The sequence below is a fragment of the Aptenodytes forsteri genome, unplaced genomic scaffold, assembly GCF_000699145.1.
Source record: "Aptenodytes forsteri isolate BGI_AS27 unplaced genomic scaffold, ASM69914v1 Scaffold84, whole genome shotgun sequence".
Taxonomy (NCBI): domain Eukaryota; kingdom Metazoa; phylum Chordata; class Aves; order Sphenisciformes; family Spheniscidae; genus Aptenodytes; species Aptenodytes forsteri.
Genome location: NW_008795492.1, coordinates 2,539,190 through 2,566,438, shown reverse-complemented (window position 1 = coordinate 2,566,438; position 27,249 = coordinate 2,539,190). Strand labels below are relative to the sequence as shown.

General features: G+C 36.4%; 1 protein-coding gene across 1 annotated transcript; it reads right to left on the bottom strand.

The window, feature by feature from the left end:
* Positions 1-131: 131 nt before the first annotated feature.
* PDXDC1 (pyridoxal dependent decarboxylase domain containing 1) lies at positions 132-26,370 on the bottom strand. The gene is made up of 22 exons (XM_009281634.1): positions 25,810-26,370; positions 25,209-25,274; positions 23,881-23,964; positions 22,819-22,965; positions 20,309-20,498; positions 17,610-17,678; positions 17,020-17,098; positions 16,132-16,216; positions 15,213-15,261; positions 15,004-15,105; positions 14,676-14,801; positions 13,346-13,396; positions 12,078-12,141; positions 10,646-10,734; positions 9,818-9,923; positions 8,503-8,674; positions 7,710-7,828; positions 6,716-6,837; positions 4,667-4,759; positions 4,468-4,564; positions 2,913-3,017; positions 132-2,083 (listed from the first exon to the last, which is right to left on the bottom strand). Exons 1-22 carry the CDS (start codon positions 25,881-25,883, stop codon positions 1,821-1,823), a joined length of 2,352 nt encoding a protein of 783 aa, XP_009279909.1. The 5' UTR covers positions 25,884-26,370; the 3' UTR covers positions 132-1,820.
* Positions 26,371-27,249: the final 879 nt, after the last annotated feature.

The window sequence follows — 27,249 nt, the reverse complement described above, 5'->3', positions numbered from 1 at the left end:
AAGGGAAGTCAGTACATTGGTGAGTACTTTAGAAAATGATTTTCCACACAAAGTGAAAGTAAGTTGCACACACTTAAAGCGTACTGAAACGTAAGGAAGTATTCTTCGACAATAACTTAATTCGAGAGTAATAATTTGAAGAATCTTTATTGAAACATTCAGATAGTATCTAAAGAATGAAGCTCATTCCAACAAAACTACCGCTTTAAACACTTCCAAATATAAAAAACATTAAAAATTAATCCTTGTGGTGATAACTTTATCCCCAACAAATTACTTGTATTAACATACTTCATTGCACCAAAGAAACCAATAAGGAAGACTAGTCAACTTAATTGTTTTTGCACTTTAGAAAAATTGCACTCTGATTTACATAAATTACCCCAACAGCAAAATTAACCTTGTTCCTGGCATCCCAGCCCCACAGGATCTAGAAGCTGAAAGGCTAAATCAGGTGACAGTACAATTCAAAAACCCCAAATTTTTCAGATTATCAAAGTCAGTCCTGCTACCACTACAGCCAGTGTGGTGTAAATGTATACCTTTTAGGGGGGAGAAAAAAAACCCCAAACAAAACCCAGATGAACTACAGTACTTGCATCCAGTTCTATTGCGATGGGATGGTTTTCCTCAAAATTGGATACCTTGGGGGAAGCAAGCTTTTCCAAAGAGCTCCTTTCCACAAGAGGCTCTGAAAACTGCAGCAAAGTGATTAAGATAATTCGGGGGGCCGGGGGGTGACTTCTACACCTTAGCTTTTCATTTATCCAAAACTTTGCTTGTGCATTAAGTAGTCCTAGCCCCGATGAAGTTGTGCTGTAGTGTAGATAATTTCTTTGAGTCTGTACAATTCCTACCCTAGGTAAGTTACTGTTATTCAAAAAATAAGTGTTGAAACCATCACAAATGTATTGGGTTTTCAAGCTTTACTACAACTATCTTTAAAAATACACAATGGAAAGAACTCCAGTTACACTACATAAATGTGTTCCATAGTATTTGGTTTATAAATGGCGTGCAAAGGAAAATAACGGTGTGTTGGTGACTCTTTCCAGTGGCAGAAGCAAGAAGCCATTTAGGCATGCAAGAGGCACGATTTCTTTCTAAAAGGCTTAAAACTCATTAACTTAGTCCTCACTGGACCTAGGGCCTTAGCTGAATGGGTCACGTCATACAACAGCAGGAAAAAATGGTTGATGGCAAAGTACTATCGGTGACTCCTATGTACAAAGGCACCCCTCCCTCACTGCACCACAACTGTTTGGCAATGATGTTCTTCACAAGGTAAAAAAAAAAAAGCAGCAAAACCAGAGCTAGTCTGACTTCAGTCGGTGTTTTGCAGGAGAGGCTAAACTGAATTTTAAATATTAAAAGGTGAACAATTGGCAGTTGATTTTTTCTTAAAGTGTATTAACATACAATAAGATCATTTTACAATTATTGGGTACAACTGTATTCTTGATCTTGGGTACGGCTGATCGGTTAGTTAGCAACTATTACCATGCTTAGATTCCTTCAGGAAGGGTAACTGCCAATTGTTTTCACAAATGTTTATGAGCGGTTAATAAATTACACTAGCACTTTGGTGACACTGACCACTGACAATGTAGAGGATTAAAGCAACTGTAACAAGTGTACGATAAGACAAATCTCTGTCCCATGGGGGGGAATTTATATTTGTGCAAAATCCCAGTTAGTAAGTTACAGTAGTTATTACTGTACTAGCGTGTGGCACTGTTCACATTTTAAATGCATCATTAATACCCTGCCTCCCAGGGCACGGGCTTCCTCGGCAAAGTCTGCAGTCCACAGTCTGGATTTTATCTTTGACTTCCTTGTTCCTCTACCTTTGCGCAGTCGTGTGGCAATTTGTCACTTTGAACGTCCTCAGTGTCTGTCTTTGTTGCCTGTGCCGCCTCCTCCTGCACCTCTGTTTTTTCTGTCTCCAAAGGTCCTCGCTCTTGGCCAGGGGATAGAGTTGGGGGTCTCTGATCCATCTTCTCCAGGTCATCACAGTGGCTGACTGAACTGGTCTCACTCAATGCATCAGAACTTCTTAGAGACCGTTTAAAAATTTTCTGACCTGTAAAGTGTTTGAAGAATACAGTACCAATGAAGGCAGCAAATGCAAAATGTGGTAACGCACAAGTTAAGTTTCAGAGAAAGTACCTGAATTTTACAACTGCAAAGAAATAGATTTCATTTGGGTGCTAACTTGTACCCTAAACACAGACATACCTTCTTGCAGTTACAGCTACGTGTGCAAGGCAACAGCACCTGTTATTTTATCCTATGTACACAGAGACTGTTACAATTCAGCTGAAAAACAAGCTGCCTACCTGCACAGTGAAGTCATTCTAGGCTTAAAAACTTGCACTGAAAGATGGCAGGCTGGAAGCCAACCAACTCAAAAGGTGAGTTAAAACTATGCCAGTCAAATCAACTTTAATTACTAATACAACTACACAGAAAGTGCCATAGATTAATAGATCTTCACCTCAGAATGACTTTGTCCACAAAACATTAGGTAGCAACAGAAATGCGGTTGCTCAAATACATGATTATACATTATTTATGCCTTTATTTCAAATAAAACTTTTGGCTTGTTTACCTGCTAATTTTTAAAACTCAATAACCTCATAATATTCCAGAGGAAGATTCCAGACTTCATGGGCAGTTGTCAGTTAATGGGTAACAACTTCCTGTAGTCCCAGGAAGAATTCTTGGGGAGAAAGCAGATTGGGGCGGTGTTCCGTGCCATGTTTAAATTAAGGTTTTTAAGGCAGACTTAAGGCACTAGAAGATGAGCTCTAGTTCCAGATGTTGCTAAAGATGGAAAATCACATGGGTCTTCCTGCATCATCCCACTCAGATGGCAGGATGTTTGAGCAAGTTTTAGAAATAAAACTTACCAGGAAGTCTTTGCTTTGCAAGGCTGGAAGTAGGAGTTGGTGGTGGAGTAGTGCCTGTTCCTTGGGCTTTTGATACGTATGTAGATTCTGTGGATTCTAGAGAGCCTGCAGGTTAAAAAAAAAAAAAAAAAAAGAGAGTATCAAGTTGAATATAGCACAAACTAGACAAGTTTTCTGTTCATCTGCATTTATAAGGTATGTAACAGTCTTATTTGTAACAGACAGGTTCTTGAGAACCAACAAGTTAAAAAAAAAAAAAAAAATAGAGTATCAAGTTGAATATAGCACAAACTAGACAAGTTTTCTGTTCATCTGCATTTATAAGGTATGTAACAGTCTTATTTGTAACAGACATTTCTGAAACTGCATGTGCTAGGTTGAGTTGAAACTGCCACTTGATGGTAATCCATTTCTGAGTACCTGGGGACGTGAGTGCTGAGACTAGACTTACCAAGATGAAGAAAGTTTCCCCACACACTCACTTCGCAACACTGCTACACCCAGTATTCCTTTTCCCATTCTCCACTGGCACTGGGCATATTCCCAGCTGCAAGCTATTGAGCAGTGCACTTGGAAGGGGTATCTGGCTACGAGGGGGGTAAGTATTCCCAAGGAAGCCTTGCTGTTCTCTGCCTTAAGAACCTTCCAGTTGGAGCATCGACAATCAGAAAGAAAGATCCCAAATGGAACAGAAAGCCCTCCTCGCTGTTTACAGAGACACACAGACAGCTGGGCTATTGTCCTAGGTCTGACAGACACTTTGCCGAGTTCAGGAATATTCTTTAGACTCTGCCACAATTTTTACAGTGAAAATTTGTAATTTCAGAAAGTATTATGTTAGTACACCAGTCTTAATGATGTAAAAGTTATAGACAGTTCTTCTCACATCACCAGATGTGAATTACAAATATATGAATAAAATAATAGTCTTTTACATTGTAACATTCCATTCATTACCGTCTCCCACAAAGCCATGTTCACGCTAGTCCACAGCTAGTTTTAGCCTGTCCTTGTCAGACATCGCACCTTTCAGCATGCAAACTCGTACTTTACCGATGTGGCAATAGCCAGATGATATCTCAAGTCAGGATTTCAGAGACATCAAGTTCCAGTAGCAAAGCGGAACACCCGAGTGCCACTTTGCAAGCACACTCAAGAGGATACGTGTGCAGATACATGGGGAAGCAACGTTCCAAGACCTGAGCTACCCTGCTAGCTTATGTATATTTATAAACAGCATAAATGCCAAACTTTTGCAGCGTATGTAGCCAAAAGTCACAGAAATGAGTCCTCTATTATTAAATGCCAATGTCTAATATAGCTTTTTAAATGTCACTCAACATGCAAGAACACAATGTAAACTGTGCAAGTGAGGTTAGAAGATTGTCTTATCGGGTGTTACAGAAATAGTGAAGAGCATGTTCTTTTACATCCTGAGGGTGGATTATGTCACTCACAATCAAATCAGCACAAGAAAGCATGTTGCAATTTTAGTATAAAATTGGAAACAGTTCGAACGACAGCATAACATGGCTGCAGACACACCGAGTCCTACCTGCTGTTAAATTAAATGTTCTTCCCTTTGGTGAGGCTTGGAATGGAGAAAACCAGTTCAGCACAGAGCCTACTACAGGTATTTGTCGTAGCAGTCCCTGCAAAGTACACAACCGAACACTGGCTGGTGAGCAAGCTACCTATGTTGTGACAAGTTATTTCAAGTTACCTAGTTCACTAATTTTTATAGTCTTACTTACCTCTTCCAGAAGTCGTTCTTCATTTGCTTTCTGAAGCTGAAGTTGTGCTTCCTGTATCCCTTTTCTAACAACTTCAGTCATGTTTTCTAACAGCTAATAAAAACCAGAAATTATGTTATTATATAGATTACGTCCTCAAAACCTGAACTAAAAAGACAAATTCAGGTCCAAGTAAACATGGTAGTCGGATATTTTTCTACTTTAAGACGGTACTTGACAAGCACTATTTCATTATGACTGTAAATTAAGGAATGTACAGGCTGACTGCAGGAGTTTTAAAAGCTATACCCAGAGGACAGAATGTCATTTTAAACAGGAATGGTACATATTTTTCTTTTACTTAGAGATGAGCCTGTGACTCAAATTCTTCAAGGATCTGCTTAGCACATAAGCATTCGTCAGATGCTGAATCTGACTGGAAAGAATTTTTAGGTTTATAGAGTAGGTTTTGGTTTCTGAAAGTGCCCAGGACTTAAACCAGCCTCACAGGAAGCCTAACCAGCTATGTGTCAGTCTAGCTACACGTTCACCTTTGTTTTTCAAATTGAATATACGACTGCCAGTCTAATCCCTGTGGCGTCCTATGCCAGCATCAGTGATGTTTTACACTGCAAAGGACAAGCAGCTTACTGGGAGAGCTGTAGAGGCAGTAAACGAACAAACCCAAGAGATCAAAAAACAAAGTCACAGTTTTGTCATGTGCAAGACAAATGCCAATTTCCATAACTTAACATGGGGTTTTAATATTGCATGAGGCCTAGATGACAGGCACTTCCTCCAAAATGCCAAAACTGTGGGTTACTGTCAGTTGATAAAGGAAAAAGGAAGCTGCTCCTTTTCCCTGGGGGAGAGGCAAGCCAGGAATTGACCACCACAGCAAGCTAAATACCCCAATGTACTGACTACAGAAGGGAGTGCAGTGGGGTTGCATTTAGAGTACAAGGAAGAACCACCGTGTTTTCTATTCCAGTCAAGACATTTGTCTTAAATCGTGGTTCTGCCTTTTAGTGTACTTACCTGTATGTCCTAAGGGTTTGCTGATACTGAAGTAGGTTCCCCCCCCCCCCCCAAAAGCTTCCCTCTTGTACCGAACATCACTTATCTAAGTGATGCAAGTGTCATTCTCACAGATTGGTTCTGCTTCTCAGTTTTGGTGTAAGATCCTTTCCATACCACAGATTTATTGTAGCAGGTTCCAAGGACTGCACCTTTCCGAGTCCTCCACTATTCTTTGTTCCTCCCTAGAAGCTTCAGGATCAGAGTGGCCCATATTCCAACATTCGGTTCCTCATCTCTCAACTACAACAGTTAAGAAACTGAAGATACTCTACAGGCAAATCATCCTTCATCTCACCCTCAAAACAGCATAGCAAGTCAAGAGTGGGCAGAAACAGGCAAATTTCTGAAGTTCTATTTATTTTTTTAGGTGAGGAAATTAAATGCCAAGCACTAGAGGAATGAAAGGACAGACATTCATTTGTGATGCAGGTCATTTAGGAATTCTACTTTAGAGAACATTTGGAGAACTCTAATCAGGTAAATGCTTTTACAAAAAGGAGTCGTATCATCAGCTTTATTACTTCAATAGGTAATTTGTAATTTCTGTTTTTAAGCCACCGATTTAGAATTTTTCACACATTTTAGGGCACAATCTTATCTTAAAGCTGGTATAAACAATCTCAATCCCACCGCATCTAGCAGTGATGAGAAACACCAGCTCACAATAGCCCCCACCTTCCCTTTTTTTTCCTGACAGCTTAAATTTTAGTGATAAAATGAGCCTATTTCAGTACTACTAAACTTTTTCATTAGAACTACTGAACACAGGACCGTGAACAGAAATCAGGACATCCTCAAGAGTATCATAATCCTGTAACAAAAGTTCTCCTTATGTGGACACAGATTATTACTTCCACAGTAATTAATATAGTTTGTTGCGGGCAAGTACAATTTTTACTTTCACAAAGAAGAAAACCACGTCCTGAAGCCAATATGGAAGGGGAAAAAAAAAAAAGGTGCTGAAATGCTCTGTAATTTATTAATACATACTCTCGAATTTTCTTCAATTTCTCTGCCTGTTGCTGCAATAGTTTCAACTAACTCCGACACGTCCAGATCCTCAGTTACCATGCCAATATAAACACAGTTCTTCTGCCCTCCAAATTCTGGACCTGTGAGCACAGGGAGAATCAAGTCTTTGTGATGTACAAAAATGCATTCTCACAACAGGTGCAACACTCATGCTTGCGAATCCGGAAATCCTAATACATACACATATACACACTCTTCAGTAGTTAAGGGCAGTATCTGCATAGGTATAAATTATGCAGACTAAAAAAGCTCAGCCCTGTGGGTTTTCAAAAAGAGAAGAGAAAACAACATCTAAACAAGAAAAACAGTGGCTATTTTATACAGCCAAGGAGTTGTATACTAAATATCAGGGTTGAATACACTTCAAACTCGTTACTTTCTGCCTTTTACACATTACTTAGTTCCACAATTCTAGGGCACTTAATTTTTGAAAGCTGACTAGAAAAAGATCAGAGTTCCGAGTAAGCAAATCAATATTATTTCAACTATAATGTGGCACTATGTAAATGTGAAACTGCTGCTAATTATCATGAAAGTCATCTGAAGCATTTAATCTACCCACAGAAAGCAGTGAACTGGTCAGCGGGTTTTGAGCGAGATCTGCTTTTCACTAGATAAGGCACTAACTGAGAAGGCTCAGTTTACAAAGAGGAACACTGCAGCTTTTATTCTTTCTGACAAGGAAACACTTCTTGGTCTAGTGCTCCTAAGTCAGTTTTCACAAGTATTTCTGGGGGCAGTGCACCTTGCTCACCCTATTGAACAGTTACCAACTGAAACAGGGGGGAGGAGGAAACAGAGTTACAGATGTTGTTTCTACAATAACCATATATGCAGCAGCGTAATGTTGCACTATAATGACCTATGTACGAATGACCTATTGAACCGTTATAACACAGCCAGTAAAATGACTATTAGCTTGAACAGAAGTTTTTTTAAATAGTGTGGTTACCCAAAGAAAAAGTGAGATCCGACTCCAGTTCATTTAATTTTTTCAGAAGTTCTGTATTGATTTTTTCTAGTTCTTTTTCTTGTTTGTCATCATTCTTCCCGTCACTGTGATAGTTGTATCTTCAAACCAAGCCAGAAGACAGTAATTTCACTTTACAGTACATACAAAAATATATAGACGTTTACCATGTTTCTACAAATTCCTGTATTTTACAAACCAAAAACCTCAAAACATTACAGCTCAGATCAACAAGTTTATTGGCATTTGTCATTAGAGATTTTGGGGTGGGGGGAGGTTGCTGCTGCAAGCTTAACTGAACATAACAGATTTCTAGGCAATATATTGATTATACTTCAGCTGTTTTGACTGTACAGAATCCTTTCCAGACAGTATCAGAGAATCAGAACAGACACTTGAAGGGTTTTATTCAGTATATTAGCGAATCCCATTAGATCAAAATCTAAGTTATACAGTAGGATGCACTTGCATATTACATATCCATCTAACAGATCCACACACTGCTTCCAATATTAGAACTGTTGCCCTAGTTTTGCTAAAACAGCTCTTCAGCTTTTCTTTAAAAGCAAAACAAAACAAAACAAAAAAACCTCAAAGTAAGCAACATTAAAAAGGTAATTTTTTAAAAGGCACTCAAAAGCTTCAACTGGGTGCAAAGCCAGACACTAATCAGCAAACAATACGTACAAATCACCACTACAGAGATCACGTATTCCTTTCTGTTAATGCACAGTCTATCCAAATATATAATGAAGAAAATACTGACAAAAATTACCTTACAACACCTAATCCTGGCCAGCTGAGATCTTCAATATACAACAGGCCTACTGTTCTTCTCACTTCTTGCTCAAATTCCTCTCTCAGTTGCAGTGTACTTGTCAATACTGGTATCTTCATTTTTAGGCAGTCTACTAACTGATCAACATCTTGTATTTCAGTTCCTAAGACTAAAGAGCTGATGTGTTAGTGTGTGATAAAAGTGAACGGACATACACATAGATGTCTGAACTAAATAAGTCATCTGTAAAGAAGCCACTCTAAGTCAATCATAAATATAACTTACAGAGAGTACTGAAATATCTTGATCTATGTAACTGTTTCTTCTTCAGTTATCTAGCCACTGATACATCAAAATGGAGAGCTAAAGGTTTCATAAAAATAAGCTAATAAAAAGGATTTTCTGATGTTACAAACTAATAAGGGCAATACCCTTTTTCATTATGTAAGTAGCTAGCATCAGAAAAATTCCTCTTCCCATAGCCAAACAGATAATCAATTAGCTTCCACGCTGGTTTAAAAAAAAAAAAAAGAAAAAGAAAAAGAAAAAAGAAACCATCACAGCATCATCAAGTAATTTTATTCTAAAATCTACTTTTCAGTGTACACCAGGATCCTCTCAGGTCAGCATCAGGTGTTTTGATAGCCTAAGCTACTCGCCCCACACAAGCTAAAAGGAGATACCATCCATCACCCTGAGACCCTGCACGTTGCTCTGTGTGTCTGCTGAGTCTAAACAAAGTATGTACATGGTGCTGGCTTAAACATAAATTTTAAGACACTTTCCAGAACACAGATTTTAATTTTTTTCCCCTCCTACATGAGTAATTATAGAAAACCCTAGAGGTTTAGTACATAATTCTTCTAGTTAAGTAGTTGTATTTTGAACACAAGCACCATTTCAGTGTTGAAACAGCTGTGTAGAAAGGTCAAGCATCTTCTTCTGTTAAGCAGCTGAGAGAAGGAAAGGTAGGGAATGATTTATCCTTCATATTTCTTTTATAACTGTCAGAAACAAAAAGCTTTTCCCCTTGCTTTTCCTAATGAATTTAAAAAATAATCAAAGTCTGTCTGTGCAGAGGTAGTGAGGCAGTGTCACATACAACAGCTGAGGTACTTCTAATGCACCTGTTGCCAAGGCACAACAGAATGATAAAGCCGAGATAGTTTTGTTTTGTTTATAAAAAAATCCTCACCATAGGAGAATATACTAACAAGTTTCTTGAGTATATCTGCTTTTACACCAGGAGATTGTTCTACAATTCTATAGCAAATCCCAGTTTTTACAAGTGGCTGGATTAAATGAATGTTACCTGCAGAAGTCATTAGTGGGCTAAAACGCACACATGTGCCTTCATCTTCCAGTTCTACCACATCAACTCCACTGGCAGGAACCAGCTGTGCCAACTGCTCTCCTAGCTGAAGGGATAAGGCACAGTTAAAGAAATGTACAGAGCACGACCTCCTGCAGTCGCTGACTCAGGCTAGACTCTTCCCACAGTTAAGGAGAACCACACACTAAACACAGTTTTCTGTATTTCTCAAAATCACTTCTTGTAACAAAATACTTCAGCTTGCTGGTGACATGACAAAGTTGGACATATACTTAAAATCATGAAAATTCAGGATAAGCTACAAGGGTTACAAGTCAGAAGTTTCTGAAAAACTGTCACTGTCATTAAGTATGCCATGATTACTATGCAATTGATCCAAAATAGTTACGTGCTTAGCTCTCTGAAAGCACAGGTTTCTAGAATTAATTCTCTTAAGATCTGGAAAAGAAAGACTGGCTATTCCTGAATACGCAGACATTGCCAATGAAGTATCTAGCCGATTAAAGAGTTCTAAAGTTTTCACATATGCCCACAAGACCAAGGAAAAAATCCACTACCAAAAGCTTAAGATGCAGTAGTAATTTCAGTCGTAATTACATGTAAAATAATCAGAAATGTGAAAGCAACTTTGCTTCAGAGCGAATTCATCTTTTTAATCCAAAATGCCCACTAGTTTTGTAAAGGATATCAAATCAAGAATAACTATATCAAACTAGTCTACGAAAGGTTTTATAATTACTGATGAACCCCCAGAAGCATTCTACTGTCACTTCTTTTTTCCTAAAGAGAAAAAGCATCCATTCTTACCCACTGATTGAAAGTGTCATAAATGAGTCTTTCGTTGCTTATTATGGGGTGCTGAATAGTTGAGGCCTGTGCAGCATGTGAGGTTTGATCTGAATCCAAAGATACAAGAATCACAGAAGTAGATTTTTATTTACTTAATTAAACAAAAGGCAACCTAAAATTTACATAAAAGACAATTACATTTCCTAGGTAATGTAACACATCTACACGGTATACTGGACCTCAAGCAGACTAACGAGGATTTTTTTTTAAAGGTATGTTGAACATGACCAATACTAGAAGTAAAACAGAGAGTTGAATATACTAGTTTTAAAAACAACCTATTAAATACTTCTCTCACTTTTGAGGTTCAAATGCCCCAACAGAAATAAAAATAATATTTTCACAAAGCAAAATCCTGTCACAGCAGGCTGCAATATTTAATTTGATGCATTCAGCTACTTTTTTTAATCAAGTTTTAATGATTACTTTCTGTTTTAAACCACACAAAAATTTAAGGATTTAAGAGTCCATTATACACATAAAACATGCAGCATCTTTCTAATTCAGATGGGTGACTTCTCCCTAGTAAAGCTTTTCCAATAAATGCATCAATGTACAAAGCAATCCACCAAGTCACTGGACCAGGATGAATAGGTTTACTTCGTAAGTGCAACCACTAATTAGATTAAAACAAAAAACAAGCCTCCCCCATGCCCAACACAAAAAAATCCACAGACAATTAAAATCAACACTGATAACAAAACCACAAAGTTTTCTAGCAGTCTTTTGCCTCATCCCAGCTGGACATTTCCCCACCTTCAGAGCGTGCACATACAAACAGCACAACAATGTCCTCTGTTGTAACTGACAGGACAAAAATCCTCTTTCTTGGAGAGCACATCTAAGTAAGGATGTTCTGCGCAGGGCCACATGTGGCATGGCTACTGTATACCCATGACAGTATTTCCAGAGCTGTTCCTAATGTGTTCTGCTATTTTTAAAACTATTGCAACAGCAAGTGTAATCAGTAAAACAGAGACACATGGTTCTTGCAACTAGCCACTAAAAGTTTAAAAGGAACAGAAAGCCTGAACAAAACCAAGGAAGATCTTCCCCCACCAGTACACTCAAACACAGCTTGCAGCTTATGAGAGACTTCCATCATCTGCTCTCAAGATCAAAATCATATGCAAATCTCTCCTCACTCAATAAGGCAGAAAATTACTTGTTATGAAAATTTAAAACACTGCAGTCTATCTAAAATAAGAAGCTATCACATGTATGGATTCTATCACTAGATTACAACCAGCATTCACAACCTTTCTAAAAGCATGTTACACAAGAGAAGTGCGCTACATAACATTTACTCATCAAATGCATTCTATGAATTAGTAGTTTAAAAAACTATAAAGAGAGGTGGTTTTGTTTTGTTTTTAAATAAATCACATACCTCTATTTGAATATTCCCGGAAGAACTTGAAAACCACTACTGGTGAACTCAGTTCATCTTCAACCTTAAAAAAAAAAAAAGAGATGTATTTTGACATATTTTTTAAATATATAACACTGTGTATAATTCCTTAGACTGCAGTAACAATGTTCACACTGCCTCCATATTAGAAGTTAACTCCAGGAGTGTGAGCAAATGTAACTGTAAACACATGAAAGTAAATCATTATTCAGTTAAAGCAGAGTTGTATTGATTCAAGGTATGCATAATTAAAATTTGGGCACTATAAAGCAAGAAACCTAAGCACATTCATTAGCAAATATACCATACTAAATAGTTTATTTAGCTTTAAGTATTTTCAGACATGAACATTAAAAAAAATTCCTCCTGGAAATCGCCACAGAATCACTGGAGAACATCAAGAAAGTTCCAGCAGGAATAACAAGATTATAATTAATCCTGCTTTGGGTGTAGGAGAAATGGTCTGGGCAACTTCTGGAGGCAATCCAAGGCTCCATTTCACAATCCTAAAAATGCAAGGTTTATTTAAGTAGAAGGGGGAAGTGCTACAGTAACTTGAACTCCCAAGGCCACTAATACTCTTGGAAAAACAATTTTTACAAAAATAGTTATTGTCACTCAGAATGATCCATGAATTATCTATTGCACCAGAATACTAAGCTGAATATATTTTCTATACCTTGAGTGTCAATTAAAATTAGAAGTGGAGGAGGGGAGTAAACCCACCAAACCCTGTTGAACAGGACATCTCACAGAAACTGAATTTGGAATGAATACATTAGCTGTAATTTCCAGAACTATTTCTGGTGTAAAAACCTCAGCTGGGATAATTTTTGCATACAATTTCACAGGGTTCACAGTATCAACTCAACAGCAGGGTAAGATGCAGCCAGAATGTATCAGAGAGGCTTATGGAAACTGGTTTCATAAATGTATTACTGAACAAATCCATGTTTTAAATGGAATTAAATCAACCTCTGGAAACAATTTCTGGACGTTGTTCTGTCAGGTCCACTAACTGCATGAGTGCACAGCAATGGAACAAATACAATCTAAAGTTCACACACAACCAAGCCACACAATTTCATTAAAAACCAGAACTTAATTAGAAAGATACCAAGCATCTTCAAAACAATGGCTACGATTTAAGTAAGATTTTTAAATAATTTTTTTTAATCAAAGTTATTCTTATCATTTATCAAGCAAAGACTAAGCTATACAATCAAAGTATTAAATGTAGACCGTACCGAAGTTTTAATGAAATCCAGGTTTTTCAAGTTTTCCAGCAACCTTTGACTCTAAAAGACCACAGCAGAAGCGAAACAAAAGGAAGAGACAAACACAGTTTTAGAAGTTGAAAATTATTCTGAAAAACATTAGTCACTACCATAATTTCTATTTCTGAACAAACCCCTACGACACATCTGAGATTCATCCAGTTCTTATTTGTAAATTTAGAAGGTAATGGAAAAATACTTTCTGTTTTTAGTAACACTGACTACAGTGATTTTCATTAAAATGAAGTCTTGGTGTATTTGTTGACAAAGTTCCAGAGATATTTCAACTCCGTTGACTAACTGAAGCACAGTGTGTAGCAGAGCAGTTAATTTTCTCAAAGCTACCATAGCAACTGGTTATGATGGCTTTCTAAATTATTTTCATTAGAAAAGACATTCTTACATTGTGGTTTAAGACTATTAATAGACTATTATAAAAGCTCATCTTAGATGCCACGAAATCTTAATGACTAATGATACTTTGTCACTCTTTTAGGTCTTTCATGCCAATAGCTTCTTCACTAGCCATTACAGAAACTTTCCATTTCCACTTTGCCCTTCTTTGAATTTTTAGTAAGTGCTGTACCTTAAGGAAAAATGTTTTGCATATAAACAATGAATTTTTTAACTAACACATTATATTGGACCTTAATTTTTAGTAGGGTAAGGACTCAACTTCAAAAATAGTGCACTTATTGTATCTGAAGAAATGTTTTGAAGTCCTTTTTGTCAGACATTTATAATTTACTATTACTTAAATCAATACAACGCCAAGTAGAGTAGGAAAATAAGAAAGTCCTTCTCTGAACAGTTTTCAAGCAAATAGTTAAAATAAAGAAGTGACAAAAAAAGAAGAAGCAATTATGTAATTTTACTGTTTAGAAAGAACAAAGATCAATTACTTCTCATTAAAAAATCCTAATAAAATATACAATCTAATAGTAAAAGCACATCCTTCCCCCAAACACTTTACTCTGCTTTCATAATTTGTTTGTAACACGATATGAACCAATACGCTATACTGTCAACAACTACAATATTTGTAGTTGGATTATTCTACAACGCATCACAATAATCAAAAAGATGTATTAACAGCTATTATAAAAACATTCCTAAGTATAACGGTGTTCTGTGATAGCCATCTGGATATCGCTTACACTATCGTTGCTATCTGAACTTTGTTTCTGCTTGGGGACTCAAACTGTTAAATCTGATGGTGAGGATTCTTAAGAACAGTCTCCAACCCATACTCAAAGAAGCAAAGTATCCATAAACAATGTGCCAACAAGTTGTTGCTTACTAGTTGTGAGGCATGCTTTATCCTCTCCACAATCCCATCGTGGCCCAGGTACTGCAAGGAGAGCCACAATGGCAGGGCACGGAGCTTCTCTACAGGCTGACTCGATGTCAGCCCAGCTGCTAAGGACTAAGGAGGAAAACAAACAATAAACAAACCACTATTAACCTCTCTTCAATTATTCCATTTTTGCCAGCTTATGGAATGTGTCACAGCTTAAATAGGGGAGCTTTTGCAAATTATATGATGCTTATGAAGAACAAGACATTACACCAGGATCAAAATTGAAGTCTCAAGATCTTGAGAATAATAACTGAGAAGTTCAACATACCAAAGATGGATCCTCATGTCTGTAGAGTGTCACTGCAGGTACAGCTGGGAGACCCAGCCAGGAACCCAGAGTAAGAGTCATGCTGTCACATTTTGTAGCAGCCTGAAGTTTATTACGATAAGCAGAATATAAGCCATATATATTTTGATTAGATCATGACCTTAAAATCTAGAGCACATTATTACGTTTCTAGATAGAGTAAAACATACCAGTACAGAAGAGGAGACGTAACCCAAAGCCAAAGTTGCCAAATTCACACTAGAAAAATAAAGTGGTTTTAGCACACATTAAAAATGTATTAAGAGAGAGCATTTTCATCTTCAGTTCAAATATTTCATGTTAATGTGTAAAGGGAGGTCATTTTTGTTCTTATATTTTTCATTACCAATGCAGTAGATGTTGCTACTTGGTATTCCAAGACTGAAAACCCAAAAGTAAAAATCCCTTTCAATCTAAAAATGTTTCAGTCCAACCTTTGGGGTAAGCATCCCCCAAAGTCCTACCCATAATTCAGCATCAATTTGGTATCAGAAGTAAATAGCATGCAAATATAACAGTATACAATGAAATATCAGGAGAACCAGAGTCTCTACTCCAGGCTCAAAAAAAAAGATAATCTTAGAGCAATGGAGTCTTCATTAACATTGTCTAAGTTCTTGGAATTTCTTTTCCTCTTGGTTTAATCCTCCTTCCAGTTATGTTGCACACTGCATTTGCAGCTGTCTTCTTGACAACCTTCATTAAAGTGTCATCTCTTCCACACTCATTTCATTCTCCTTTCTCATTCTCAATAACAATTGCATCATGTCTCCCCTGACTTGTCCTATAAGGTCTTTTTATTCGTATCCCAAGCTCTTCAAAGCAAGGGCAGGTAAGATTACCATCTGAGTAAAAGTAACCACTAACCTATGCTGAAATAACCACTCCAATTAATTATTCCTGTATATGTAAAACAATCTGTACCTCATACAGTGACAAAATTATAACCATATAAAGTGCTTAATATGGCAAAAATAAAGATGGTCCTATGGCCCTCTACTAGCTGGTTAGCTGTAAAATTATGTGCTATCCATTAGTCAGACTTTTTAATGAATATAGTTATACAGAAATAAATTTCAAGTTCCATACCCTTCTACATGGAGCCACATATTATACTGCTCACAAAGTTCCTTCAGTCGGCCAAGTTTATCTGTGTGCCCAGCACCTGGTGTCCCTTTGTTGAAGAGGAAAAAAGGCAATCACAAAGGAAAAGCATGCGAACTAGGACTCTACATAAAAGGACCTCTTGTACTGCTGTCAAAGAAGTCACACAAGAGCAGGAAAGAGGATGTTTAAAAAGAGCCCACTACACAATATTCGTATCTGGTTCATCATGATTTATGAGCAATTGGAATTCTAGACAAAAAAAATAAAGACACTTGTTTTGCTTTGTCAATGTATGTTAAAAATGCTTAGAAAATTAGATGTCTTAGGCACTAAAAGACTCATCAGCCTCAGATAAGAAATGCAGACATTTTTAATATGTTCAAAGTACGACCTCAACTAAAGGAAACTAAACCAAGATTAACATCTTAGATACTTTTCCAATTCCAAAGCAAGTAACAGTCACCTCCTTCATTCGTACTTAAAACAAATTTTGTTCATGAGCAGTTCATTTTAATTAACTAGAAGAAAAATATAATTTTTAAAGCTAAAGTTGATGGCACATGCGTCAAAAAATTCTGAAGTGTTAATGTGAAACTGATTTTCAACAAGAAATTTGCACTCACTAATATAAGTTCTAGTCATTAATACATCAACTGACATAAGCAGAACTGCAGCAGTACGATCCAACTTTAAATCAGTTAAATAAAAACCCCTCTAGGCAGATAATTATTGTGTGGTCATTAAGATATTTCCTCATATTTCTTGACATGCAACCACTAAGCTGTTTAAGAAAATATATTTTTATTTTGGATTTTATGTATATTCATGAAATAGTGTGCTTTTTTGTTATTGTTTGTCCACAGCACTTACCAGCATTGGCCACAAGCAACAACGGCAGTTTCCCAGACTCAACATCATCTTTAATCAATCTGTCCAACAAAGCAACATCCTGTTATCAATAAGAAAAAGATACATATTTATAAATATGTTTGTCAAACAATACAGAATTGTTTCTGCTGAACTGGAAAAATGCATTAAGAGTGAAAATGGACAGCATTCTGAAGTTCTGGAAGACATTCTTCATGTCTTTGTTTGTGGCTTGCAGTTTCTTCATCTCAAAGGTAAAATAACCCAAAGGTCAGATAAAGCATTTGTGAAAAATACAACACAAATACATCATGTAGTTTGAAAACGTACCTCCGACTACACATATTCTAGAAATCTTGGACTAAAAAGCACCTTACTATATGCCATTAAAAATATCTTGCGAATGACAAGATCAAGATACAAGCTGCTGGCTTTTTAGAAGATTTCAAGCTACGATTTGTCCAGCTATAACACAGAAGACTTAGAGGTTGAAAAAGTAAGTACATTAATAAGCTTTTCCTAACAACATACTTGAGGGTTTTCAAAAAAAAAAAAAAAAAAAAAAAAATAGCTCTTAAGGAAGACAAACTTACCATTTGATGTTGAGATCCAAACATAGTGTTACAAGGCACACGGCACATGCAAGAAAGGGGTAACCCTAGCTGCAATAAAAATGATGGAATTTCAACAACCGAGACATACTCATTTCAAGCGTTCACAGAAATATACACAGTGACACGAAAAATAGTAAACATGACAATAAAAAGCTGGAGATTATATTATAAAGTTAAGTTTCCTGGTAAAACTGATAATCAAATTAATAGCAGAGAAAAGAAAGCACAGGAGAAATTGGAAAAAAACAGTCAACTTTTGGTTAGCATGTCAACTGCGTTCAGTTTTTCTACTCAGATACTCATGCCTTGGACAACAGCCTGAACTCAATCCTCTCTTTCTTGATCACCCTTGGAATTAATACATCCTATAAGCAAACGTGTGCTTTGTGCATGGGCCATGTTCCACTGGAGGTTCACAGTCACTTTACTGCTGAGTAGAGAGCAATCTGCCTACTTTGATCATACAGCTCAGCTGACTATTCATGCTGGTAAGTCTGAAGTTCTTCCTTTGCTATGGAGGCAAATTCCAGATAACTTTTGCACCATTAATGTGAGGGGGAGCTAGGGAATCAAAGTTTCTCTTACATTTTGATCTTTAACTTGGAAGATTGCTAGACAAGTGAAATCTAGCTGATCATACCCATCACTGAACAGAAGGTTCAGCAAATTAAGAGAACTACAGTTACAGACTAGTTTGTTTTTATCCTTTCATTTAACAGAAATTGAATTAATGTCTGATTACTCAGTTCCAATTGTCTGCTCTACAATATACACTACTTCACAAAATCTAAGATAAAATGCTATCACTTTTAAGTTCAGCGATCACTTAATGTGGACAGGTTACCTTATAAACAAAAGGTAAGGCCCCCCTGTTATTTGCAGTGTGTACTCTGTACTCAGAAGCAAAAGGAACCCAAAATACTGATCCTTAGCAGTATTTCTTGTATCAAGAAGTATCAGTCAATAACTACATGCAACGCTTGGCTTACCAAAGACACCAACTTATTCCAATGAACTTTTACCACCTACTTCCCAAGTCATTTCGGCTGAGACAAGTTCCACCTATGATACCATTTTTGATTCTCTGCAGTCTACATTTTTAATCTGTTAGTAGTACCTTTGCCTGCCTTCTCCAAAGACTTGAAAAACAAAGGCCCTAAGAACTTGACTCTTCATTTCAGTGCATGTTAAGTTTGAAAAATATCACTAGTGCACTGAATGTTATGTATGCAATAGGAAAGTCTGTATATGGCCTCAATTAGCTTATTTAAGTCTACAAACATTCATGCAAATAAATACTTGGCAAAACCAACAAGTTTTAAACATCATTAGGAAAAATTGGGTTTCTTTAAAGCACTGGGTTGTGAGGGTAATCTTGCTATTCCAAACAAGACTTTCTGAAATGGGATCAGCACAGCCTACTTCTCACTTAACTGTTTTCCTTTAAAAAAAAGATAATGTTTATTGAAAATAAGAGTACAGGGGCATAATTCAGTACAATATTTGCAATAACTCAGTGTTTGGAAAATTAGGAAAAATTGGGTTTCTTTAAAGCACTGGGTTGTGAGGGTAATCTTGCTATTCCAAACAAGACTTTCTGAAATGGGATCAGCACAGCCTACTTCTCACTTAACTGTTTTCCTTTAAAAAAAAGATAATGTTTATTGAAAATAAGAGTACAGGGGCATAATTCAGTACAATATTTGCAATAACTCAGTGTTTGGAAATCCAGTATGTTGGGCTTGCGTCTTTTTCACCATGACCAATAGCTTATGTAAAGTGCAATGCAATCTAGAAACAATCACTTGTTTAAAAAAAAAGTTAGCGTATTTCGTTTCACTGGAAATATTGAGAAAATTTCTCTTCCTCTCACTGTATCGTTGCTGCAAAACACAGACTGTAAATGCAACCTGAAAGTATTTTTTCCAGACAAATGGTTTTAATTTAAACATATGTTCACTACAGCTACTGAGGTTACCCCCAGTATAGACTTTGCTTCCTTTGCCTATGTGTTATAATTATGTTGGAAATAAAAATTAATAAAGCAATTACCAACACCCTGTATAACATTTTTGTATTACTAGCTTGCAGATATTTGGCTGGCATCGAAGTATGGTTTCACCTCAGACTCCCTTCCCCTCCCACCCCCTGTTATGTTGCTGTTTAGTCACACTGCATTCTTCAAAATGTCCCTTTTCATACTGTGTTTCAACAGGCAGACACATCATCCTAAGTCTTAGAAACTTACATAATTTTATAAGCTGTAAAAATCTACTATGTCCATAGAAAGGCAAAGAAGAGACGAGGATGAAGGGAATCTGCTCTTGAGGAACACTGATCAAGCGAATGTGCAGAAGGAACAAGAGAGCTGCAGAGAGAGCCTGCTCAGCTTGCTTGGGGATACATGTATTCAGTCAACATGGCAGCATTGGGAAAAATCTGGAAGAAGCTTCACTTCTAACAATGGAAGTTCCAGGCAGACACAAGGATCTAAAGGAAAATTTTCACTGGCCCCAACCAATTTAGAAGACTGCTGCCAGTAGTGTACCAGACTGTACTGCAAGTACCAGTCTCTTGCAGGAGAAGTCTGAATATATTTTTTAAATCTAAATTTCAAGTAGGCAATATGAAGCCAGGTAGGTTCTACTTGCGGCTAAAACCCAACTGATTCACTTTACCTGATTGCAGAGAGCTTGGCCCAAGCCTGTTCTAGCTGCTGAACTAATGTATATGACAGGCTGCTTAGTATATAGCACGTTAAATCCTTCTACTGTATAATCTTCATAGCGTGTGTGAATAACAAGTCGACAGATTTTTAGGAGACCTTCACGATCATCTTCATGATAATACGCTGATCCATTTTCATACCTGCAAGAAAAGCCAAGTAAATATAACCAACAAGACCAATAGCCAGTTTAGTGACTAAAATAACACTGACCAGCGAAGGAGCTCACAAGAGGACAAAGAATATAGGTAAAAAAACCTTCTATTTTCCCAGGATAAAGTAGAGTGGAAGGAAACTTTGATGAGACAGGCTGAGATTAACAATGAGGGAAGCCTAGTATATATTTTCATTTAGACTCAGAGATAAAGTAAGAAAGAAAAAACACCTGAGTTCCTAAGGATTTCCTTTACAGAGTTCAAAACCTTGCTTACTAAGAGTGGAGCCGGGGAGGAAACACACGAAAGGCTTCATCTGGGTTTAATATATATATAAATTCTGGACTGCTAATTTTGAAGAGAACGCAACCTGAAATTCTTTAAGTTAAGTTAGTAAAATTGGAATGACACACACGAAATAAAGTAAATGGGCAGAAACTTGCAAACTTTATTATGAAATCACAAATCAAGATGTTTTGTAATACCCCAAATTACTGATGTAATTTGTATTTTAGAGAGTTTGAAAATAAGACCACAATTTAGAACAATCTGCAAGACAGTTTTCCAGATGTTTTACATATGTGAGTTACATAAATGAAGTATGATTTTCCCCAGGAATATTTTAATGATTTTATGGCTATTTTGCCTTCAATCTGATTTATTAGGCATGTTTCCTTGGGGCTCGTGGGGGTGTGTGTCTGCTCCTCCCCCACCTTTTTAAACCCTTCTAAGAATCAAACTCAGATCAGCACATTAACATTTATAGTCAAGAAACAGGAGCAAAGTAACCAAAGAAGAGATAAGGTATGAGTGTTCCACACTGAGGGCAACCCTCAGCTGTCTTAACTATAGAAAAGGAAACAGCAACAGTGGGAGTAATAGGTACATCAATTTATTAAGCAACTTGCAAGCTAGATTTTTCTTTTAGCATTTTTGTGCAACGCATAATCAGTGGTCTTGCACAATTTAAGAGTGGCATTTATCAACAAATTTACATAAAGGCCCTGAAACATCTTAGGTTATCACAGACTATCTGATGCACAAATACTGCTGAGTATTCGAGAGTTGACCCACATGCAAACATTTACTTCACCTTTATGCAACAGTTCTGTGATCTAACGTGGGCAAAGGGAAACTCCTCTAGTGTTGCTCATAGCCACAGAAAATGTCAAGAAGTATGAAGCAGTTCACAGCACGGTATTTGTTCAATGCTGTTGCCTATGGGTCACAAAACTTCGGGGACTACAGTCCAATAGATACTCACCACTAATCACAAAATCACAGTGTTATTGAATATTTGATTCAAAACAGAAATATTTGTTTTTGTTAGCCATGCCATTTAGAAACATCACTGACACACTCTCTATATACACATACATTTGTCAGAATAGCTGGATTACCTGCAACTTCTCAAATTTCATCCTTGCACAATGTTTCAACATCTTTAAGTCAAAGACAGATAAAGATAATAATTGAATTTATAAAATAATTCTGATAGAGGTGAGCCCATAAATGTAAGAAAAATCCTTTGTAATTCTAACAACTAAATTTGGGTTAACTTCAGTTACATTTTTACCGTTTCACCTTGCACTGCGCTAAAAAACACAACAACAAACCTTCTCCTCAGTAGCACTGGCAAGATTTTCTGAAAGATACAGTATCATGAGAGAGAGAAAGTGTTGTTTGGTTGTTTTTTTTTTTTCTTCAGGAGGAAAAAAAGGAATTTCTAATCAGTGAACTCCCCCCCAGTCCAACACCTCCACACAGTTGATTTCTATTCTTCTCTCGTGGAACAATTTAAAATACCTCTGCTACATGATGAAACAGCCATTTATGAAAGATTTCACTGTACTGTAAATTTCAGTAGTGTCACCTACCATACCTGGAAAAATAAACTATATCCAAGAAGAGCAAAGGAGAAGTTAACTGAAAACATCTTTTAAAAATATGAAGTACCCCAAGCCTCAGCAACATAGCATATGCCTCAAGAAACAAGAATTCAGTTAAATGTTTGACCAACTATATGCCTCCAACTGTACTTTGGCCCTTAGCTCCACAATATACCACTTATAAAAGGATTTTTATGGCAACCATGTTACTAATAAATTCCTGCTATTCAACAAGAAGTCTCTTTTCTCCCTCTCTCTTTTTTTTTTTTTAAATGATATGATGCATTTCAGATCTTTCAAAGAATATTAGTAAGTTTGTGGCACAGTGGTTTCTTTTGTTGACATCCTCAGTCCAGCCACACATATTTTTAAACAATTATCACTACCTAGTCATACATAAGTTATTCACAGTGACTCACCTGAAAAGCCTGCAGAGCCAGAGAGTAGTATCAGAAAGGATCCTTGTTGTAAGTTTTCTCAGTCTTTCCCTGTCCAGCACTGATATATAAGCAGCCAAACTATGTCCCAATAGAGCCATGTGACCCTGTTCACCAACATTTTGAAGTCTGCAAGCCAGAACAGAGTAACTGCCAACTAAATACAAGTCATGAACATTACAGTAATTTTAGGTTTGCATATTTTTATTGTAGAGTGGCAGAATTTCTTGACATGCAATTTTAAATATTTAGCAGACAGAAGTACAGTATACCACAGTCACCCTCCTGCCATTGTGTATTAACATACTAAAATGCCAGCATAGACAAAAGCACTTGCACTTCACTTGGTCTAGCTGCTTAACGATAACACCTCAACTTCTTTTTCAGCCAATCAGCTAGCATGAGTTGGAACTAAGCACCTTATCTGCACTGGGACTTTAAAGTGCATTAAACACATACCTTTCCTCATGCAGAGAAAACTCAGGAGACTTATTATTAATATCTTTAGAGGCATAGCTTTCATTAGTTTGTTGGGGTTTTTTTGGTTTGTTGGTTTTTTGTTTTGTTTTTTTAATCTCCAAACTGTTTTTCAAATGTTAGTTTTCAATAATCTTCTGCAGATTAGTTAGTATTATTTCCATTTTACAGAAAAACTGAAACTAATTTTATTTCCTTTTTTTCCTTTTTGTCTTTAAAATCTACAGGGAGAGATGGTAACTAAAATTATTGGTATTCAAAGTTTCTTATAAAACTTTCAGACTTAAAACAACTTTCAGAAAGTAGAAAACAAAATGAGCTGTCACATCAGAAACAATTCCCTTGTATAATTCAATTTAGTAATTAGTAATGAAAGCTTTATAAATTTAAGAAAGCCAAGCCTAATGCATTATTCTGGTTCACTATATAATGTAAGTTGCCTTTAAAAAGTTACACAGTTGCACAATATCTTTACACTTTAAAACACTTAAATGTATAAGTTCTATAATAATCAGAATATAACAAAGTCAGGTATCTTCCACATACAATAATTCATATTGGCTTTACCGGTAGGCCTGTGAAGTTTCCTCTTCTTCCTCTCCATGCATTAGGTTCTGAACTAACTGAAGTATGCTCACCATATCCTGGCCACTGGCATACCGGGGAAGGGGAAAACAAAAACCGTATCAAGAAAAAGGTAAGTACCAGCACCTCACGAAGATGCCATTTGGGACACTGCACAGTAAGACATGAAGACAACACTGCACTTTTACAGAATGCTGAGCATAGCAACAAAAATGGTTCTTTGCTCTCAGAAAAACACATCGTGAAGATGAGGTTGCTGAATCAATTAATTCAAAACCCTACTTAATTACAGTAGGACACTTCAGTAAGTATGAACTCAGACTCACAGGAAAACAAGTCTACTGTAATCTAAAAATCTGGACTGCAAAGTTTGACTTGACAACATTTAATTGCTTATTGCTACACAACAAAGTAAGGTAATAGCTAAGGATCCAAATTTCTCTTCACATTATCCAGCTTCAGCTCACAAACTCAGCACATCTCAAACAACTACCTACAAATATTCATTTCTGGCAAACAAGCGCTACATTAGACTTCTGACATGATGCACTCTAACATGGTAAAACTGGAGAAGACCCACAACACTTCAACCTGTATAATTCTAACTAAATTTACAGTAGTAGAACAACTTATACTCTGACAGCTGAAATCGCTTTTTATTCTTAGAAAAGCTAATTCAGTATCTCCACTCAAAACCAAGTTTAGTTTATGTACACAAAAGACTTAAATAGATTTTGCAATATTTTCTGAGGGCTAGCTTGGGCTCCTGCAGGATCCTCTTCCAAAGAGGCTACAACCAATTTAAATCTCAGTTTTCAGGTGCAATGATCTTACCTGCCTTATGCACAAGAGCTTCATATAATTTTTTTAAGACAGCTGTGTTGAAAAGGTGGGGTTTTTTTGTTTTGGTTTGGGGGGGGGGTTAAGGTTTTCTACCTTATCAGTCTCAGTTATTTCTTTTTTTTTTTAATCAGGGTGTTTTAATGAATCTTTATAGCACAAGTTTATCTATATTTACTTTGTCTCAATCACAGCTGTATGCACCAATTCTTCATTAGAATCCAACAGTTCAAAATTTCAGTCACCAAGGACAAGTCATTTTTTTTTTTTGCCTATGTGAGTACGGAAATAGTTGGTATGATGATAATCTTTTTTTTTCCGCCTGCGTGAGTATGGAAAAAGTTGATATAATGCCTGGCAAATGTTCATGTTTGCATTAATACAGAAGTTGCCTGGGAAACAAACATGTTACATGTATTTTACAGATTCTGAAAAGTAAAGAGCATTATCTAAAAATTGTTGTTGCCTACCTGCCTTGGAGTGGTCCAGGAATATCCTTCCGCACATACTTCTTTTCATTTTCCTCCTCCACTTTTCTAAGTTAAAGACACAAGAATAAACTATTTGTTTTTTATAACATCAAACATGTAGTTGACTTTGACTTGCAGAAATACATACTGACATGTCTGCAATCTATTTCTCTGACAACAGTTTCATAAATAAATCAGATGAGACCAACACAAGAGTTTAGCTCAGACTGAATTAAAGAGTTCCTAAGTTTTGGGGTTTTTAGTTCTTTTACAGAAAAGGTCAAACTTACAGAAGAGTCTCATATATATAGGAATTAAAAGTTACTTGCACAGCAATGAGGAAAAAAAAAATCTAACATCTCTGAAAAAACACGACTTGCTGTGAATATTACAGAACATGCATAAAATATATATATTTATTTTAAAAATTCCATCATTTGAGAAACAATGGTGATTTGCATAGATGTAAGCTTTAGAATGACAATATGACCTTAAACTACTAGGAAAACGAGTTCTTTCCTGCTTAATGACAGTGACATTAATAATCCTCCCCGTAGCACAAACAGCTATTGTTTTTGTAGTTGTTATCCTTTGCACATACCTTTGATTGTCTTCTAGCATCTTCATTGCTTCATTCAGATTCTTTCCCATTTCTGCTAGAGTAGGGTCGACCATCTTTCAGGGAAAGAGATAACAACTTTTAAGAAAAGACCAAAAAACATTTATCTTACTACTGTCCCCACAACATCCTCAATACAAATTCATGCATCAGGCAGATTCTTTTAATTAGTCTATGTATACTCATTTAAAAATAACAATATGTTGTATATCCTGAACTCAAAACATACAAAATGAGAACATATGACTAACCTAAAGTAACCCAAAAGAAAACTCAATTGTGATCTGGATTTTATTATTGATAGATGCAATTTTTTTTCTTCACAAGAACTTTTTCCAAAATCCTCTTTACTTTCTAGATACCTCTTTTGGAGTTTGATGAATAATGAAAGAAAGCGCATTAGAAGGCAAGAAGGATTTGAGAAGCGCAAGGTGTTCAAGTAAGTGCTCATTATAATGTTTTAGCTAAAAAAATTAAGTATGTGCCACTTTAGCCTAACTGAATATTTTTTTCTTTTTCATAACCATTCTACACCAGCAATAAAACTTCAACCATTCCCTTAAATGTAAAAATTCACATGCGGGCCTATCAAAAAAAAAAAAAAAAAAAAAAAAAAAACAAAAAAAATACCCACGGACAGGGACACCTTAATCTTTCTACAGAGTAGGAAAAAAAAAAAAAAAACCCAACAAAAAAACCCCAAACAAACAAACTAGCCCCTCTGCCATACTAGTAACAGGGGAAAAAAAACACAACAAAAAACCCCAAAAACAACCCACCACCAAACGAAAGAGTGATCAGTGGATAAGTACAACACTACTCTTACAAGAATGTTATCTTCTAGAAAAGAAGTTGTTTGGGAAGCTAAACACTGAAAAATTTGACCAAGGCAGGTTTTAGGTCATTGAGCATTTTGATTCAAATTCAGGTGGAAATTTGCATAAATTGACATGGTTTTTTTTGTTTTTTTTTTTTTTTTTTTAGATTGCCAGTTCAACAAAGGGGTATTCAAATGTGTTACAAAAAATTTTTAACTAAGAGGTATTCAAATGTGTTCAACTAATAATTCCTAGGAGAGATTAAAAAAGCCAACATTTCTTACCTAGGAAACACAAGAAGGTATCATTTAAGACTGCTCTAGCAAAGGCAGAAATAAAATGGCAGTTTTTCTTGCCATTTCCCCATTCAGGTTTCCCTGTCAAACTTTTACAACAGTAGTTTTCAAAACAGATGAGGAAACACCTAATCCAAATACTCTAAATCTATTTTTTCCTGTTTCTGGTACCTTTAAACCAATTTTTAATCTTAACTTATTGGAGAGATGCCCTTTAACTAGACAAAAGGGTAAAACTGACCTGCAGCGGGCAGCTTAAGACAGACTGACATGCAGAAAAGGCTTATCTTCCAGCAGCTGCAGCCCTC